At 31.6% G+C, this 17902-nt stretch overlaps 1 protein-coding gene across 5 annotated transcripts in view; it reads left to right on the top strand.

Annotated features, from left to right (window-relative positions):
• The window catches only part of LOC139488128 (cyclic nucleotide-binding domain-containing protein 2-like), a 79186-nt gene that overhangs the window by 6639 nt on the left and 54645 nt on the right, over nucleotides 1–17902 (top strand). For all 5 annotated transcript variants that reach the window (XM_071273523.1, XM_071273522.1, XM_071273526.1 and 2 more), the window contains exons 3-7: nucleotides 1173–1252; nucleotides 1615–1732; nucleotides 2352–2426; nucleotides 2979–3067; nucleotides 9620–9693. In XM_071273523.1, coding sequence (XP_071129624.1) covers nucleotides 1173–1252; nucleotides 1615–1732; nucleotides 2352–2426; nucleotides 2979–3067; nucleotides 9620–9693 — 436 coding nt within the window. The remainder of the gene's footprint in view (nucleotides 1–1172; nucleotides 1253–1614; nucleotides 1733–2351; nucleotides 2427–2978; nucleotides 3068–9619; nucleotides 9694–17902) is intronic.

Here is a 17902-nt window from a genome sequence, read left to right as displayed (position 1 = left end):
TGGCGTATTAAATTTTAAACCTGGTGCCTTTTGTTAGCTATTATTCGTGTGTTCTTTGTCAAATATGTTCTCCTATTTATTTGTATTGTAGTCCTGTAATGTTGTGTTGTCATCTAAATGTTTTATTTAACATGGCCATTAAAGCGGGAGGTTTGGAATGCCACAAAACCAGGTTCAACCCACCATTGTTTTGTTTAAAAGATGTCCTGTACCAAGTCAGGAATATGGTCATTGTTAATTATAATTCGTTTCTGTGTGTGTTACATTTTAACCTTGTGTTTCTTTTGTGTCGTTTGTTTCCTCTTATATTTGAGTGTGAATTCACATTATTATAAGACGTGTCACGGTACTTTTCTATCCCAAATTCATGTATTAAGTTTTGATGTTATATTTGTTATTCTCATCGGATTTTGTCTAATGCTTAGTTCGTTTCTGTGTGTGTAACATTTTAATGTTGTGTCGTCATTCTCCTCTTATATTTAATACGTTTCCCTCGGATTTGGTTTGTGACCCGGATTTGTTTTTTTCTATCGATTTATGAGTTTTCAACATCGGTATACTACTGTTGCCTTTATTTACTACCTCCGCTGGTTGACTATCATTCAACGAGGGTATCATCAGCTCATTAGACAATTTTCATTCGGTATTGACATGATTTATAAAACCCTCTATAAAATTCTTATGATAAAATTAGATATTAAAAAAAAAATACGAAGGTTTCAATTCCATCACTCAAAGTTGACATCATATGGAATTGGGTTCTTTTTGGGGTATATCAAATATAATATGTTTAATAGGATTGCAACCTCACATGTTGTGCATAGCAACTAATATACTGTTATATAGGATATTATACTCAATAATTTAATTGTGCATGTAACGCGTCTTCTGATTGGCTAACGTTATTTTGTTATCTGCCCATAGAGGTTATCTGCCCATAGACATAATTTAGTCATGTGACCGTGATGTCATCAACGTTTTTTCATGGTTTTTTTTGCGGTTAAAATGGAATTTAGAATTAAATTATAAGAAATAACATAAAAAAATGTGGTGCACACTGTTAAATAACCCGCTACGCGTGTTTTATTTTCAGAAAAAAAATATTACAGTAATGCTTTAAATGAATAATTTGATCTTAAAGTAAAGCGCATGTGTATTTTTTCTTTTTTTAGATTTCGTTACTACAGAAATTCAGACTATGCGGCCGTTTGGCTATTATCTGCTACAGACTGTGCAAGTTCAGTTATAACAGGTAACATATATCACTCAGGCTATTTACTCATTTACTCATGGATACTTTCACAACACGGTGGTTAAAAATATAGTAATGTAACATGAATAAGCAAATGAAAATAGAAGATTTTTTTCGATCTTCGATGACCATATCATGTGTCGTTTAAAACATTTCAAATGAATGAGTAAAATCCTTTTTTTTTTATTGCATTTAATGAATGGTTTGGAACAGAGATGATGTATATTTATTTCAAAGTCCATGCCAATGATAATATAATTTTTGTATTGAAACAAAAAATAATTAGTCAGTTTTATATGTAAAGAAGAAAATCATTTGAAAAAATATACAATCTTTGAAAATGATGTGTGTTTGCTATTCAGGGTAGATTCCAACAAGGCAGCATTTTTATCCATTCTACAAGAATCAGATCAGATGTCTGACAATAAAAATATAGACGGCTTGTTGTTTGATCCCAATCAGTACAAGGCCAACAAACAGGTAATTTGTTTTTAGTTATTTAATTTCTTGATTTGTAAATATAAAGATATATAAAAACAAAGCACATTTTTTTTTTAAAGTTTTCTTCTTCTTCCAAGAATTTGCATTCCACCTCTGGTGTATTATCGCGAATGACTATTTACACATAGATAACTTTTTTTAAGATCTTAAATAATTAGTATGTCTGGAAATATACTAGCAGGGTGTAAAGGCGTAATTTTCCATAATATTGTCATCATGGTCATTGTATTTAAAATCTGAAACTATTTTTTTTCTCACTTTCTCGATTGTTGAACTTGATCAGTTGTTAAATGTTGTTGTTGTCAGATGAATAGTATTTATTAGATACATCAAAATCTTACTAAAAATCAGAGCAACATCTTGACGTTTTCATTACCAAATACGATTCCCATGGTTGTAGATCTGTATCAGTTTCTAGTATTTAAGCAATATTCAATTTTAACACGAAATTCAGATTGAACAATACATAATAGACCAAAGAGATTGCATAAAGAAAAATCCATTAGTTATTAGTGTTGGAGTGAAACATAACATTTTCAAAATTATGGTTCATTTTTGTGACTCCTTCTGATATGTATATTCAATTGTTTTAATTTAGGATCGTGTCCCAATAGAAGGCAAAAGAATATTACGAGTTTCACCCCAAAAAAGAACAGAAAGAGACCTCCGTTATGTAAGTCTGATTAATAATGACAGTTTAGAGTTATCTTTCCTGCAATGGTGACATGATGTAAATTCGCAATTATATGTAGTGCATTTTACAAAGGTACCAGTGATGTTCACTTTTATTTCTTTAAGAATTAACTTTACTTAGAAAAATGGGTAATAGTTCCAAAGTTAGGACACAGTTGGTACAAAATCAGAAGACTTTTGTTAATAATTCGATAACATGACTTGGGTTTGCCAAGCCGCACGAACATTGTTTCGGTGTTGACCATGCAATTGTGTAGTATAAAATTGAGAAAGGAAATGGGGAATGTGTCAAAGCGACAACAACCCGACCATAAAGCAGACAACAACCGAAGGCCACCAATGGGTCTTAAATGTAGCAATGTATGACCTCCACAAATGGCCAACGACCCTCTATCTCTTGCAAATTTGATTGCACAAAAGACACAACACTTGTACTGCTGATTTCATCATCTAACTCCTTTTTATAAATAAATGTAAGGTCTCGGTGGTTTAAAAGTACACTGAAATTTATAAAAGGAAACCGTTTTTATAGTTGCAGGTTTGTTTGCGTAATATAAAGGCATTTGCAGAATATCCAAAAACCATGCAAGAACGACTCTGTAGAGTTGGATGGTATGAAACGTGAGTATATTTACTGTAGGATCTTTGCTGTATTTGCATAGCTTAATAAAGGCAACAGTAGTATACTGTTGTTCAATAGTCATGAATCAATTTAACGAAAACAAATCCGGGTATCAAACAAAAAATGAGGGAAATACATCAATTATAAGAGGAAAACAACGAAACAACAGAAACACTGAACTGGATCAAAAACAAACGCCAACATACATACTTTTGTATAACAACTGCTATATTGCTGACTTGGTACAGGACATTTTAAAAAATATATAAAAATGATATGATATTCTTTCAATTCATAAATATGTAAACCTCTCCGTCCGCTATCAAATTTTTGTTTACTCTTAATCTTTAAATCCGGTTAATATATTGCTTAATTCGGAGAAGAACCGGTGATAAATCAAATTGACTTATTGGAATCAAATAAAACAGTTTAAATAAACCAATCAGCGCTAACAAATATAAAACATTCATGATAACACTAGAATTATTAAAGAGGCGTTTGTCTTGTATAGACTGCTTCAAAACCAAAGACACCATGCCTTTTTTCAATTGAGAAGATACTGCATTATTTACATAATGGCGTTGTCAGTTTATTTTTGATTTATGAGTTTGACTGTCCCTCTGGTATCTTTCGTCCTTCTTTTACATAACATGTAAGAAGAAACCAAGGGAAATAAACTAACAAGGCGAAGAAGAGTAAGCAACAGCATGATCAAAATGAAAAATCTAGAATACAATCCATAAAGAAACAGAATACAATCCATAAAGAAACAGAATACAATCCATAAAAAGCAGAATACAATCCATAAAAAAACAGAATACAATCCATAAAAAAACAGAATACAATCCATAAAAAACAGAACACAATCCATACAGAAGCAGAATACAATCCATAAAGAAACAGAATACAATCCATAAAAAACAGAATACAATCCATAAAAAACAGAATACAATCCATAAAAAAACAGAATACAATCCATACAGAAGCAGAATACAATCCATACAGAAGCAGATTACAATCCATAAACTAGAGGCTCTAAAGAGCCTGTGTCGCTCACCTTGGTCTATGTGCATATTAAACAAAGGACACAAATGGATTCATGACAAAATTGTATTTTGGTGATGGTGATGTGTTTGAAGTTCTTACTTTACTGAACGATTTTGCTTCTTACAATTATATCTATAATGAACTTTGCCCATTAGTAACAGAGAACTATATTTGGTAAAAATTTACATAAATTTACCAAATTAATGAAAATTGTTAAAAATTGACTATAAAGGGCAATAACTCCTTAAGGGGTCAATTGACCATTTAGGTCATGTTGACTTATTTGTAGATCTTACTTTGCTGAACATTATTGCTGTTTACAGTTTATCTCTATCTATAATAGTATTCAAGATAACCAAAAACAGCAAAATTTCATTAAAAATTACCAATTGGAGGGCAGCAACCCAACAACCAGTTGTCCAATTCATCTGAAAAATTCAGGGCAGATAGATATTGACTTGATTAACAATTTAACTTCTTGTCAGATTTGCTCTAGATGCTTTGGTTTCATAGTTATAAGCCAAAAACTGCATTTTACCCCTATGTTCTATTTTTAGCCGTGGCGGCCATCTTGGTTGAATGGCCAGGTCATCGGACACATTTTTCAAACTAGATACCCCAAAGATGATTGTTGCCTAGTAGTTTCAGTGGAGATTTTGTAAAAGATTACTTAGATTTATGAAAAATGGTTAAAGATTGACTATAAAGGGCAATAACTCCTAAAGGGGTCAACTGACCATTTTGGTCATGTTGACTTATTTGTAGATCTTACTTTGCTGAACATTATTGCTGTTTACAATTTATCTCTATCTATAATAATATTCAAGATAATAACCAAAAACAGAAAAATTTCCTCAAAATTACCAATTCAGGGGCAGCAACCCAACAACCGATTGACTGATTCATCTGAAAATTTCAGGGCAGATAGATCTTGACCTGATAAACATTTTTATCCCATGTCAGATTTCCTCAAAATGCTTTGGTTTTTGAGTTATAAGCCAAAAACTGCATTTTACCCCTATGTTCTATTTTTAGCGGTGGCGGCCATCTTGGTTGGTTGACCAGGTCAAGCCACACATTTTTGTAAACTAGATACCCCAAAGATGATTGTGGCCAAGTTTGGATTAATTTGGCCCAGTAGTTTTAGAGGAGAAGATTTTTGTAAAAGATTACTTTAATTTACGAACTAGAGGCTCTAAAGAGCCTGTGTCGCTCACCTTGGTCTATGTGCAAATTAAACATAGGACACAAATGGATTCATGACAAAATTGTATTTTGGTGATGGTGATGTGTTTGAAGTTCTTTCTTTACTGAACGATTTTGCTTCTTACAATTATATCTATAATGAACTTTGCCCATTAGTAACAGAGAACTATATTTGGTAAAAATTTACATAAATTTACCAAATTAATGAAAATTGTTAAAAATTGACTATAAAGGGCAATAACTCCTTAAGGGGTCAACTGACCATTTTGGTCATGTTGACTTATTTGTAGATCTTACTTTGCTGAACATTATTGCTGTTTACAGTTTATCTCTATCTATAATAATATTCAAGATAATAACCAAAAACAGCAAAATTTCCTCAAAATTACCAATTCAGGGGCAGCAACCCAACAACCGATTGACCGATTCATCTGAAAATTTCAGGGCAGATAGATCTTGACCTGATAAACATTTTTATCCCTGTCAGATTTCCTCAAAATGCTTTGGTTTTTGAGTTATGAGCCAAAAACTGCATTTTACCCCTTTGTTCTATTTTTAGCCGTGGCGGCCATCTTGGTTGATTGACCAGGTCATGCCACACATTTTTTAAACTAGATACCCCAAAGATGATTGTGGCCAAGTTTGGATTAATTTGGCCCAGTAGTTTCAGAGGAGAAGATTTTTGTAAAAGATTACTTTAATTAACGAAAAATGGTTAAAAATTGACTATAAAGGGCAATAACTCCTAAACGGGTCACATGACCATTTTGGTCATGTTGACTTATTTGTAGATCTTACTTTGCTGAACATTATTGCTGTTTACAGTTTACCTCTATCTATAATAATATTCAAGATAATAACCAAAAACAGCAAAATTTCCTCAAAATTACCAATTCAGGGGCAGCAACCCAACAACCGATTGACCGATTCATCTGAAAATTTCAGGGCAGATAGATCTTGACCTGATAAACATTTTTACCCCATGTCAGATTTGCTCTAAATGCTCTGGTTTTTGAGTTATAAGCCAAAAACTGCATTTTACCCCTATGTTCTATTTTTAGCCGTGGCGGCCATCTTGGTTGGTTAACCGGGTCACGCCACACATTTTTTAAACTAGATACCCCAATGATGATTGTGGCCAAGTTTGGTTTGATTTGGCCCAGTAGTTTCAGAGGAGAAGATTTTTGTAAAAGTTAACGACGACGGACGACGACGGACGACGGACGACGGACGACGACGGACGACGCACGCCGGACGCAAAGTGATGGGAATAGCTCACTTGGCCCTTCGGGCCAGGTGAGCTAAAAACAGAATACAATCCATAAAGAAACAGAATACAATCCATAAAGAAACAGAATACAATCCATAAAAAACAGAATACAATCCATAAAAAAACAGAATACAATCCATAAAAAACAGAACACAATCCATACAGAAGCAGAATACAATCCATACAGAAGCAGAATACAATCCATAAAAAAACAGAATACAATCCATAAAAAACAGAATACAATCCATAAAAAAACAGAATACAATCCATAAAAAAAACAGAATACAATATATAAAGAAACAGAATACAATCCATAAAAAAACAGAATACAATCCATAAAAAAACAGAATACAATATATAAAAAAACAGAATACAATCCATAAAAAAACAGAATACAATCCATAAAAAACAGAATACAATCTTTCAAGAAACAGAATGCAATCCAAAAAGAAAGCAGAATATAGTCTACAAAGAAACAATATGCATAAAGAAACAGAGTGCAGTCCATAAAAAGCACTAATAAAGAAACATCAATGAAGAAACATTCATATAAGAATATTCATAAAGAAACATCCTAAAAAAACAATTCATAAAGGATTAGAAATACAATCCACTATGAAACAGAAAAAAATCCATTACACACTTAACAGAAAAGTAAAGATAGGATTTAAAATGAGGCAAAAGTATCGGCAATTCGACAATATTTAGGATTTTATGAAATTTTCTATCCATTTAGCAATTGTTTAAATGCACCCGAATATAAGTTAACAATAAAAAAATCATTGCACCAGGATTAGTTCCTAATGTCAATAATATATAAAATGAAAATTACCGAATTATTAGATAGATGAACCGTAACACGACACTTTCAAACTCCAAAATCTAAAAACTCAATAATTTAAAAATAGTTAAGTATTTTAGGGACCATAGAAACAACAGTGACCTAACATGAATGTTGAATACTCATACAGTGAACATTACCCGCTAGAGTTTCTTTATTATTTCAAATGGATCAACGTGAAAAAGAGATATACGGTATGGGATTTTCTCATTATTGATGGCCGTACGGTTGCCTATAATTGCTTACATCCACAAAATTAAAAACAATTGTGGATAGTTGTCTCATAAGCAATCATACCAAATCTCCGTATCTTTATGTATGCTACAAATCATTATATGTCAGTCCATTAGCACTGTCTACTGAGTTGATGATAACATCGGAGGTTAACAGCCCACCGGATCAGTGTCAACCATGTATTAGGATATGAAAATGATACTTTACAAGTTTTGATCGCTTTTCTCGATTAACCAATATCCGGAACGGGAACGCCAAAACCGATGAATTTGATAGAAAAGGAAGTTAAAAATAATTGAGGATATAACCAAAGGGACCGTAACCGAATATCATTATCCAACTTTGCCATAAATAGTTGGAACCTAACTTTCTTTATTATTACTTAATAGAATTGAAAAAGAGGCATGATAAAAAGCATAACGTACTTGGCCTTTAAAATCATATTAATTATATAATATGTTTTCCTAATCGCTTATTCCTGTAAGCATCCATTTTAATGGTACTCTATTAGGAGAGCTAATCATATCACGATGCTTATTACATAATTTGGTAAGAAAAAGAGCAATTGATTGGAAAATCCATATCAACGCTATCTATTTGGAATGTTGACATCTGGTATGTCTAAATGAATCTATGAAATTGTTAGCCAGATCGGAAGTTGACATCTGATCTCTTAAAATGTAAGGCAGATTTTTAACCTTTCCGTATCAAGTTCTAATGTAAAAAAACCAACTAATATCATTTGTCATTCTTGTTTAAGTGAATGCCATGGTTACAATTAAAAGAGGTTCTCAGATACCATTAACAGAAAGTTTAACATACAAGAAATAACAATATCCTGTTATTCCTATGATATATGCATATTTGAATGTATTGTTCTTAACTTTACATCCACAAGTTTTCCTTTTTTCCCAAAAGTATAAAACGCAGTTGACAAAATTTCACTTAACCTTAATTTTTCTACAGTTGCAAATTTGAAAAGAATCTGTTGTTCTCTTGTGAGTAATGTACTTAATGTACTTGTACTTTTCTTAGACATTTTTCAATTTTTTTCTACTTGCAAACGTGATGATTTAAACTTTCCAATTGTGAACTTCTCATTTCTCACCAGAAACATACTCATAACTTAGACGTAGGGTATTCCGTTTAGGAAATGCCTGTAAAAAGTCGGGAATATGAAAGTTTTTTTTCAATCCGTAATATGTATTGGCGCTTTAGATTTTGCCATTTCGTAACGGTTTTTTCGATTTGAATTTTCCCTGGAGTTCATTATTTTTGTTATTTTACTTTTTACATACGCATGTTTGCAATACATGAGTTTGTGGACAGTGGTGTGGTCATAACACATAAATCGCCCGAACACATTCATGACTAAAAGCAACTGATATCTAAACTGCGTAATTTTGACTCTTATATTATTATGTGTTGTGACCGATACAATGTGTCGGTATCTCGAATTACTAGCGATTTGTCTTAAATGTTATGATACCAGGAGCCAATTTCATAAAAATACCTACGACTAAAATTGATCGTAAGTATACTGAATTGTTCATGACTTACGATCAATCTTAATCGAAAGTTTGTTTTGTGAAACCGACTCCAGTTTACACTGATTGTGTCATTTTCCCGATTGTGGCATTTTGACTGAGTGTGTATCCGCATGGCGGTTACTGCATGTTTAGCAGGAGACGTTTACCATATCAACAAACCTATTTACGATACTCTGAAGTGCATGGAATTCTACCAGTATTTTGATTGTTATTTCGATTTATTTATTCCTAATTTTTTTTTCGGGATTTAGAAATCGATAGTCAACTGTCGCCTTAATTATGAGGGTTATACCTGAAAAATAAAAAAATGTAACCAAAAGAATGTTTGTCTAATTGATGCTTAATTGTATTTCTTTTTGAAATGAATTACATCATTTACAATGTACTCACATTTGTATTGCAGATACGAGCCAAGACGCGCAATAGTAAGACAAGGCCATCTTCCACATTCATTTTACTTTATACTTAGTGGAGTTAGTGAGTATACTTTTTATTTTTCATTGTCTTATTGTTGAGTCACAATACTTTTGTAAATGTATTCATGAATTAAAAATGATATAAACATTACCGCAAAATTTAGTTTGCATGAAATGAGCGCCATATGTCGAACAGGATCTGCTTACCGTTCCGATGCAACTGAGATCGCCCTGACTGAAGATAACTATCTGGACAAGTACATAGTAGCCGAACTTTTACTCTATCATACTCATGACAAGGAAAATAATTTAGTAACCATGCATTAGCCTTTTCTGAAAGATGATTCTATAATGTTGCATTAATTGAACCTACATTATAGTTTCTAACCTTATCACGGGTAGTAAGGTCGTCATATCGAGGAGCGTTTAGTACAGTGATTTTGTCATAGTTTGGATAAGTTTGACATGGTTAATTTATGTTGCTTCCCCAAACTATTGACTCAGTTCTATTCACACGAGCAGATAAAAAGCAAATAAGATGCTTGATTCTGTATTGGAGGTCAAACGATCTATATTGGAATTGTTATTTCACGAAATGAACGCAGAATAAGCAAGATATCGGAATTGCTATGGTTTGGTTAAGCGATTGACATGGTTCGGTTAAGAGTCTAGAAATTCGTCATGGTTTTGGTCAAGATTGTCATGGTTTAGATCGAAATAAATATATATGTGTTTCACTTTAATACTGAAAATTTGATTGATAGCGCCTGTTATTGAACGAAGTTACACTATATATTAACTGCCTGAGAAGAAAAAAAGCCTGTTTAACCAAATTTAGTGGGTGTAATCGTCAAAGCGTAAATTAAACATGTCATGTTACTTTTCGTATGTTTTCTACAATATAAATTTAAAAGTCACTGCTCTTTTAAACTAGCTTTTGATATAATTTTACAAAAAAAAAAAGACAAAGCGTTGCTTCTGTTTCACATATAATCTTTTCTCCATATGTCCATGCTTGACTCTGCCTGGGATATCATGAGCGGCATCACTAGTCAAATAGCTAAAGACTTCTACTCAAAAGTGGCAGCCAGTCAAAAAGTAATTCTTGTTTTTCATTTTCTTTTCTAGAAAACTACACATTTGTTTGTTTTTCTTTATTTTAAATTTTGAACCAGTTTATGATGAATAAAAGGAGATGTGGGGTTATAGGTTCATGATACAGTAACCCAACTACAAAACTAACCAAAAGATATTAACAGGACATCATAAGTCTTCAACCATTTAGGAAACCGAATAGTTACGCGTGACATGGACAACAGTTTTAAAACTTATTGGTTTTAAAACTATAATAGGTGAAATTACAATAAAAAGTACATTCAAAGTTAGAATTTAAAATATGAAAGATCACAACTCCAATTTTGGATTTAAGCCGATATATTGTTCAAGTTTATCAATTATTATTACGAATCAATCAAAATCTTTGTAATATTGTATAAATGCATCGTGTATAGTATCATTAAATTATTTCAAATATTTTTACTTTTTTATGTAATATAGTTTCTATACTATCTGAAAAAAACTCCTGCTATCTAGTTTTAAGTATGAGGTGGTATATTATTAAATGTGATTGAAAATCAAAGAAACACGTGTTATATTGTCTACTACATGTACATTTATCTGTTAATTTTGACCTGGCTAGACAAGAAATCATCGTTTGTAATAGGACAGAACGCATTATAAGATGAACAAAGATGAAACAGATGGGAAGTTTGATGATATATATTACAAGTACACTTCATTTGAACTTCTTAGAACATTCAATGATATTGTTATGCTATCTATATTTGCCGTTTATCATTTTTGCTTACTAGTATTTGATTTTCAATTTACTAGGTAATATCAAATGTAAGATGACGCAGGAAATACATAAATGAGACAGCAAACCAACAACACAAACATGAATTCTTCAACAATAGGATAAATTAAATAGGCCAAACTCTGTATCTGCCTGTTTCTATAAAATGGGTAAATAAATTGGACAGAGACAACCAGAGATCTGAAACCATCAAACTATTCTCAGTATAGCGTAAAACAGTAAGGTATGACATAGGACAACTTGTCGCGTCGTTAGGTTCTGGACATTTTTGGTGAGTCTCAACTTCGGAATTCAGTAAATGTGTTTTTGAAATTAAATGTGTAAAACCCTTCCTTTCACAATAGTTAGCACTTATGAATGCCTGTTTGGTGTCTGTGTTGAAAACTTATATTTTCATGATTTCGTAGTTTATAACTTCTTTTCAATTTGTGTAACTAAATATGTTTAACATAAAAACAACGCAGTCAGATTCATAATTGTTTTTTTAATTTATTTATTTACACGATAACTAAGGCTCCAAATTTTACACAAATGCATCTATTGCTCCTTTAGACGGGTCATTTGAATTAAGCTGTTGGTGATACTGATTCATTTCTAGCATTCATAAAGTTTAAATGATATATTGTCTCATTTTCAAGATAATGAGATTTTTAGATATCATAACATGCTCTTTTATGGTACTGACGAATTCCTTGAGCACCATGTGCAAATCCATCATATGGGTTCACGATTGCACTTTTACGTTTAGCAGTAGATCTTCGGGGTTGGTCAAACATTGCATGGTTGCTGAAATAAAAAAAACGTAGTATTGTTTAATTAGTTCTTTAGGATTCAAGTTTATAATATGACTGCGGTAATAAAAGATTTGAAAATTAAGAAACAAATATTGAAAAATAGGATCCTCTCAATATTGTTTCATATAATGCTATTTAATGAAACTACAGTGTTAAATATATATCGTTATTTATTGCTAGACATAATCCAAAGATGCTCACAATATTGGCAGCAGAATTCCATCCTGAAATTTAAAAGAAACTATCTAAGAATCATGACTTTTTATCATTTGTTATTTGTTTGAAACTAGGTCACACTAATTATCAGTACTTTATTTGTGTTTTTAGGGTTTCTGTTACTTGATTTTCTTGTTTAAACCCGATCTGGTGAGTTTTACATGTGTGGCATGGTTAAGGCGAAGAAGAGGTTGGGGAGCCCGCAAACATGTTTTACTCCGCAATATTTTGTTTATACTGTCTCACGTTAAGTGTCTGTAATGCCGTGAATATCGTATGTAACTGTGTATCATATTTTGCTATTTATTTTGGACAGAAATTAGGGTGATGTTTTTCTAATTGGAATTCCTATACATTGAATTTTGTTTCAGCCTTTTATATCTTGCTAAGAAATATGGCTTTGCTCATTGTTGAATGTTGAAGGCCTCTTGATGACAAATAGCTGCTAACATCTACGTCATTTGATCTCAGGTGGATAGTTATATCATTGGCAATCATATTGCATCGACTTATAACATATTACTACATTGTATGTGCGTTCTTATGTCCTTTTGTGTTTCAAATGGAACGATTTTTGTTAATTTTGATATTAACTCTTCATTATACACGACAAGAACTACATAACTGAACCATGTCGAACATGAACTTAACCATGACACGAATGAACCAAACCATGACACAGATATTTCAGTAATTTTGAATTGATTGCAAAAGTAGGTATTTTTCAGAATAATTGACCGCAGTGTTATATCACGAAGATATATGTGATGTAACAGACTGTAAGAAAATAACTTTTTTGATGCACGATAAACCAATTAGCAAGTTTTAAATTTTGACATACGCAAGCTTTGTTCTGTGTTAAATCATTAACCATATGATACAACTTGTGATGTACTAACATATTTACTTTATACAAAGGTACTTACCAGCTTGAATTAATGATCAGAAGTTCCGTTTACAAAATATCCCAATGTTTACATTTTTGCATTGATTGTCATCAAAAAGACTTAACACCGTCATGTCAAACTTATCCAAACTATGACAAAATCACTGTACTAAACGCTCCTCGATATGACGACCTTACTACCCGTGCTTATACAGTTGAACAATTGTATTGACAACTCCTTTATTTATAAGCTTGATGTGGTCTACAAAAATGGCCTAGATTTTTCATTAATACAAATATTTTATTATCTGTACTTTAATCAAGTTTGACACGAAGAGGTTATGATCCAAACTATTGCCATTGTTTTAGTTTTGTATTTAAACGAATTTTTCAAATAAATCATAAATTCTTTCTTTCTTTACTACCTATCCACTTAAGAACAAAAGCCCTTAAACATGTAAAAGTTAGATTTACATTTTAATTAATCGTGTTCCATTCCCAGAGCACGTGATGCATGCATAACAAGAGACAAATGGTCTGCTATTCCCAATTTTTTTTTAAACATTTTTACTAATTATGTCTGTTTGTTTTGCTTTCACAATTTTGCCATAGAATATAATTTTATGTGAGGCATTATGCGACTGTCATACACGTTAGAGGTTAAGCTAGCGGCAAATTGAACCAGATTTAATCCACTATTTTCTATGTTAAGAAATGCCTGTACTAATACAGGAATATACCAGTTATTTTCCATTCGTTTGAGGTGTATGAACTTTTGATTTTGTCATTTGTAAATTTTGGTTGAATTGGCATTGGAGTCCGGTATTTTTGTTATTTTACTTTTACCTGGAATACACACATGATCTCGCTTCTCTTTGAGTTCATGACATTCCTTCAGTTATTATTTCACACCTTGAGATCTTGAGATGTCTCTTCGCAATCTATTTATGAGCTTTAGATATCTGAACTACTGTCGGCTTGATTAATAGCATGTAATATAGAATTTAGTTAGAGTTTGATGTATTGTATAGTCGGATTTTTGTATGCTGATTTTTAAATTCACCCTATTGATTTATTGGAACCGTTCAGCTGCGGTTCTTTTACCTTTGGCCATAATTTTATTTTATTTTGAATTAAAGTACAATTCAATGTTTATCGAATAACAGTTTTGCCTTAGGAAAAATGACAATTATTTTAGCTGGTTGTTTCTTGCGTTGTTAATCTAATAGTATGTCAAATTCCCTATGGTCTTAAAATGAACTACAATTGTAACATAAAATTTTTTGATGCATATTTTCTCTCTCTGTTAACCATTTTTGTGTCTACTTTATTTCCTCATGAGAGGAAATCGGATTTGAAATAGATATATGGTTAAAAAATTTGTAACGGAATAAATGAGGCTTACGAAGCTACCATCAAGTGTTTAAAGAAAATAAAAAAGTCGAAACGGAACTTTAGCAGCAAAATAAAGAAGGTCATAACAAATAATTAAATTGTGGCACTACTGAATACATCTCTTTTCTTTTTTAATAATGTGTTCTATCTAAACAGAATGTCATAAAGCCGACACTCTTAAAATGATACAGTTGCAATTGATATGATAATATAATAATCGGTTTTGTCTATTGTCTCAGGCCAAAGTTTTAACATAATTATATTTCAAAACATTGAAAAGCTGATTAAATTGCATGCAATATTCATATTCGAAGTCTCAAGAAGTGCCTACAATTTTCTTTTTCTGTATTTTTTGGTTTACTGGATAGGTATAGTTAAATAACAATTTTCAATAATTAAAACCCAACTTTAACATATAGTGAAGTTGTTAATTTCTGTGTCATCTGGTTTATTGTGGAGAGTTGTCTTATTGGCAGTCATACCACTTCTTCTGTTTTATATTTAATAATGAGTTTTGGATTAGTTACAGAAGAAATACAATTTTCGTAATATCTGTTTGTATCCAAAACACAATAACCTCCACTCCCTAGAAAAACAATGAGGTATAAGGTTATCAGTTGACTAAACAAAATACTGATGCTTATATTTACGTCTACGAACTATCACAAGGAAAGTCACTTGGATTTGCACCCGATGTTATATTTCAAAAAACTGTTTGAAAAAAATTGAAACGGAATAATCAATGTCATAACAATAATCATCGGGTGACTAAGAAAAATTGAAATTCAGTCATTTGAAAATGGGAATGAAGAACAAAGTATTGAAGAAAGAAAACGAACAATCAAATTCACTACAATCTTCATTTTAGAGATTACGCAAATTACTTTTTCAGAAGAGACTTTTTTCCTAGAGCATTATTGTGTTATTTCCGGAACAGAATGTAGTACATAAAACGTCTTTGATGTAGAACATCATCGTGTTCTATAATCATTAAAATTGATATGCTAATTCAATACAATACTAAGCTTGCGGAGTGTCTAAAGTTCCAGTATTAGCATAATCATATTTCAATACATATCCATAAAATTCCTAAAGAAACTGATTAAACAAGATTGCTTGTCAATAATAACGAAGATGTTGTACAATTTAAGATTCCATGATCGTTAAATCTGCAAAATAGAACCATCTTTAATAAGTTAAACATTAAGAAATAAAGGTATTCGCTCTGTGAAGGTAGACATGTACCAAACAAGAATAACTGAAGTGAATTGATTCATCAATTAAAAAAAAAACTATGTTTATTGCAGGAAAAGAAATTTGAATTAATCACATGGTTTTAGTTTTCAATACCCTTTAATATAAATATATATTAGTTAACAAAACAAATCGTACAGTGCATATGAGGCTTGTTTTGACACATACTTATTTTTTATGTTTACTAATTCTATCGTTACTAACAAATGTTATGGTTTGAAAGCCATTGCCGACAAAAGAAAATTGTAATACCTTATAAAATAAGAAATTTTCAGTATCTTTCCTTGGTGTTCCTCGAATTTCGACAATAAATGCATCTTTAATGATGTCCGAGGGCAATGTATTTCAAAATTTTCGAAAGTTATTAAAATTGAAAAACTTATTGAACTAAAACTTAAAAGAATGTATATTCAAGACACGCCAAAGAATCAAAACTTTGTATTCGAAAGATTAAACTTCTTATTTTCCAAATAATTTCATAAGTTTGTAGCACCAAGTATAAAGAGACAACAAGCAACATATAAAAATATATCTTGGGTCAAATTGTTTAAAACTGTTTAACTTATACTGTTACGGTTTGATATGGAAGCCTTAGAAAATGTTGCTATTATCAATTATAGTTTTTTCTGCCTTTGGCTTAAGTCTTCTGAGACTGTCGGCCATTGTGTTTAATGCATAATCAGTCATCATTGTTTTTTCTTGCTAAAATTGTGATTTTCAATGTAGATATCAATTTTGTGAAGCGGTTTGTGCTTCCTACAGATTCCGTCTGAGAGGAAATCAGATAAAAGATGTCATTTATTGTATTAGAAAACAAATCTGGTATAAACATGGTCTGCGAAAAGTTAAAAGTTTTTGAAGTGGATTGAACAACCATGTAAAAAGAAGAAAAACAGACAATCGCGTTGTGAAGTACAGATTAGATTTCCTTTTTCAACTGAACGACAATGAGTTTCAGCATAGTCATCTTTTCAAGGACATCATTTAATCATAAAATTACAGAATAGAGTACATAGAAACACTATTGAATTAGTACATCAATATATTCTAAACTACTGTTATGGTAATTTAATAAAATATCAATCTTACTGCGAGTATGATAGTTTAAATACCTTTATAATTATAGTTCAGTTGTTGTCATTCTGTTATTCTCAATTATCGTCTAAAATGGATCATTAGTTGTATGTTTAGAATGTTAACGATTTCAGTTTACCGGAGGCTTCTAACCTAACGATGGATTAGTTGCCATTGTTAAGACTATTCCGTTCCTTATGTTTACAGTATAAGTCACCGCTAGTTTGGTGATATGTTAAAATTATAACAATAAAACCGAACTCCAAGGAAAATTCTAAACGGAAGTCCCTAAGCAAATTGCAACATCAAAAGGTCAAATGGAAAACAACTGTCATATTCTTTTTTCTTTTTAAATTCTTTATTTCCATTAGTTGCTTGTTACATTGTCTTCAACAAGTCCAAGCTCGAGCTCTTTGGGAAGACAACTGTCGTATTCTTGACTGGGTTCCGGAATTTTTAATGTCGAAAATGGTGGATTGAACCTGATTTTAAAGCTGGCTAAACCTCCCACTTGTATGATAGTCGCACAAAATTTGAACATCCGTGTTCTATGGCCACATCCTTGTTCATATTTGAAATATGTATTTTCAGGACAGTTTAATCCCTTTCGTTTATTAATTAATGATATTTTCCATGCTGAAATCTCTGTCATATTGTATTTCCCTTACAATTTGCGTATGGGACTCCTGAATACCCATTACTTTGTCAATTTAATTCAAAGTCCAATACCTGTATAGTAAGCCTACATGTTCTTAGTATTGGATTAAGAGAGTTA

This window comes from Mytilus edulis, chromosome 9, assembly GCF_963676685.1.
Source record: "Mytilus edulis chromosome 9, xbMytEdul2.2, whole genome shotgun sequence".
In the NCBI taxonomy this organism is placed as follows: Eukaryota; Metazoa; Mollusca; class Bivalvia; order Mytilida; family Mytilidae; genus Mytilus; species Mytilus edulis.
The sequence above is the reverse complement of the archived record's forward strand: the minus strand, read 5'-3'. Positions and strand labels throughout refer to the sequence as shown.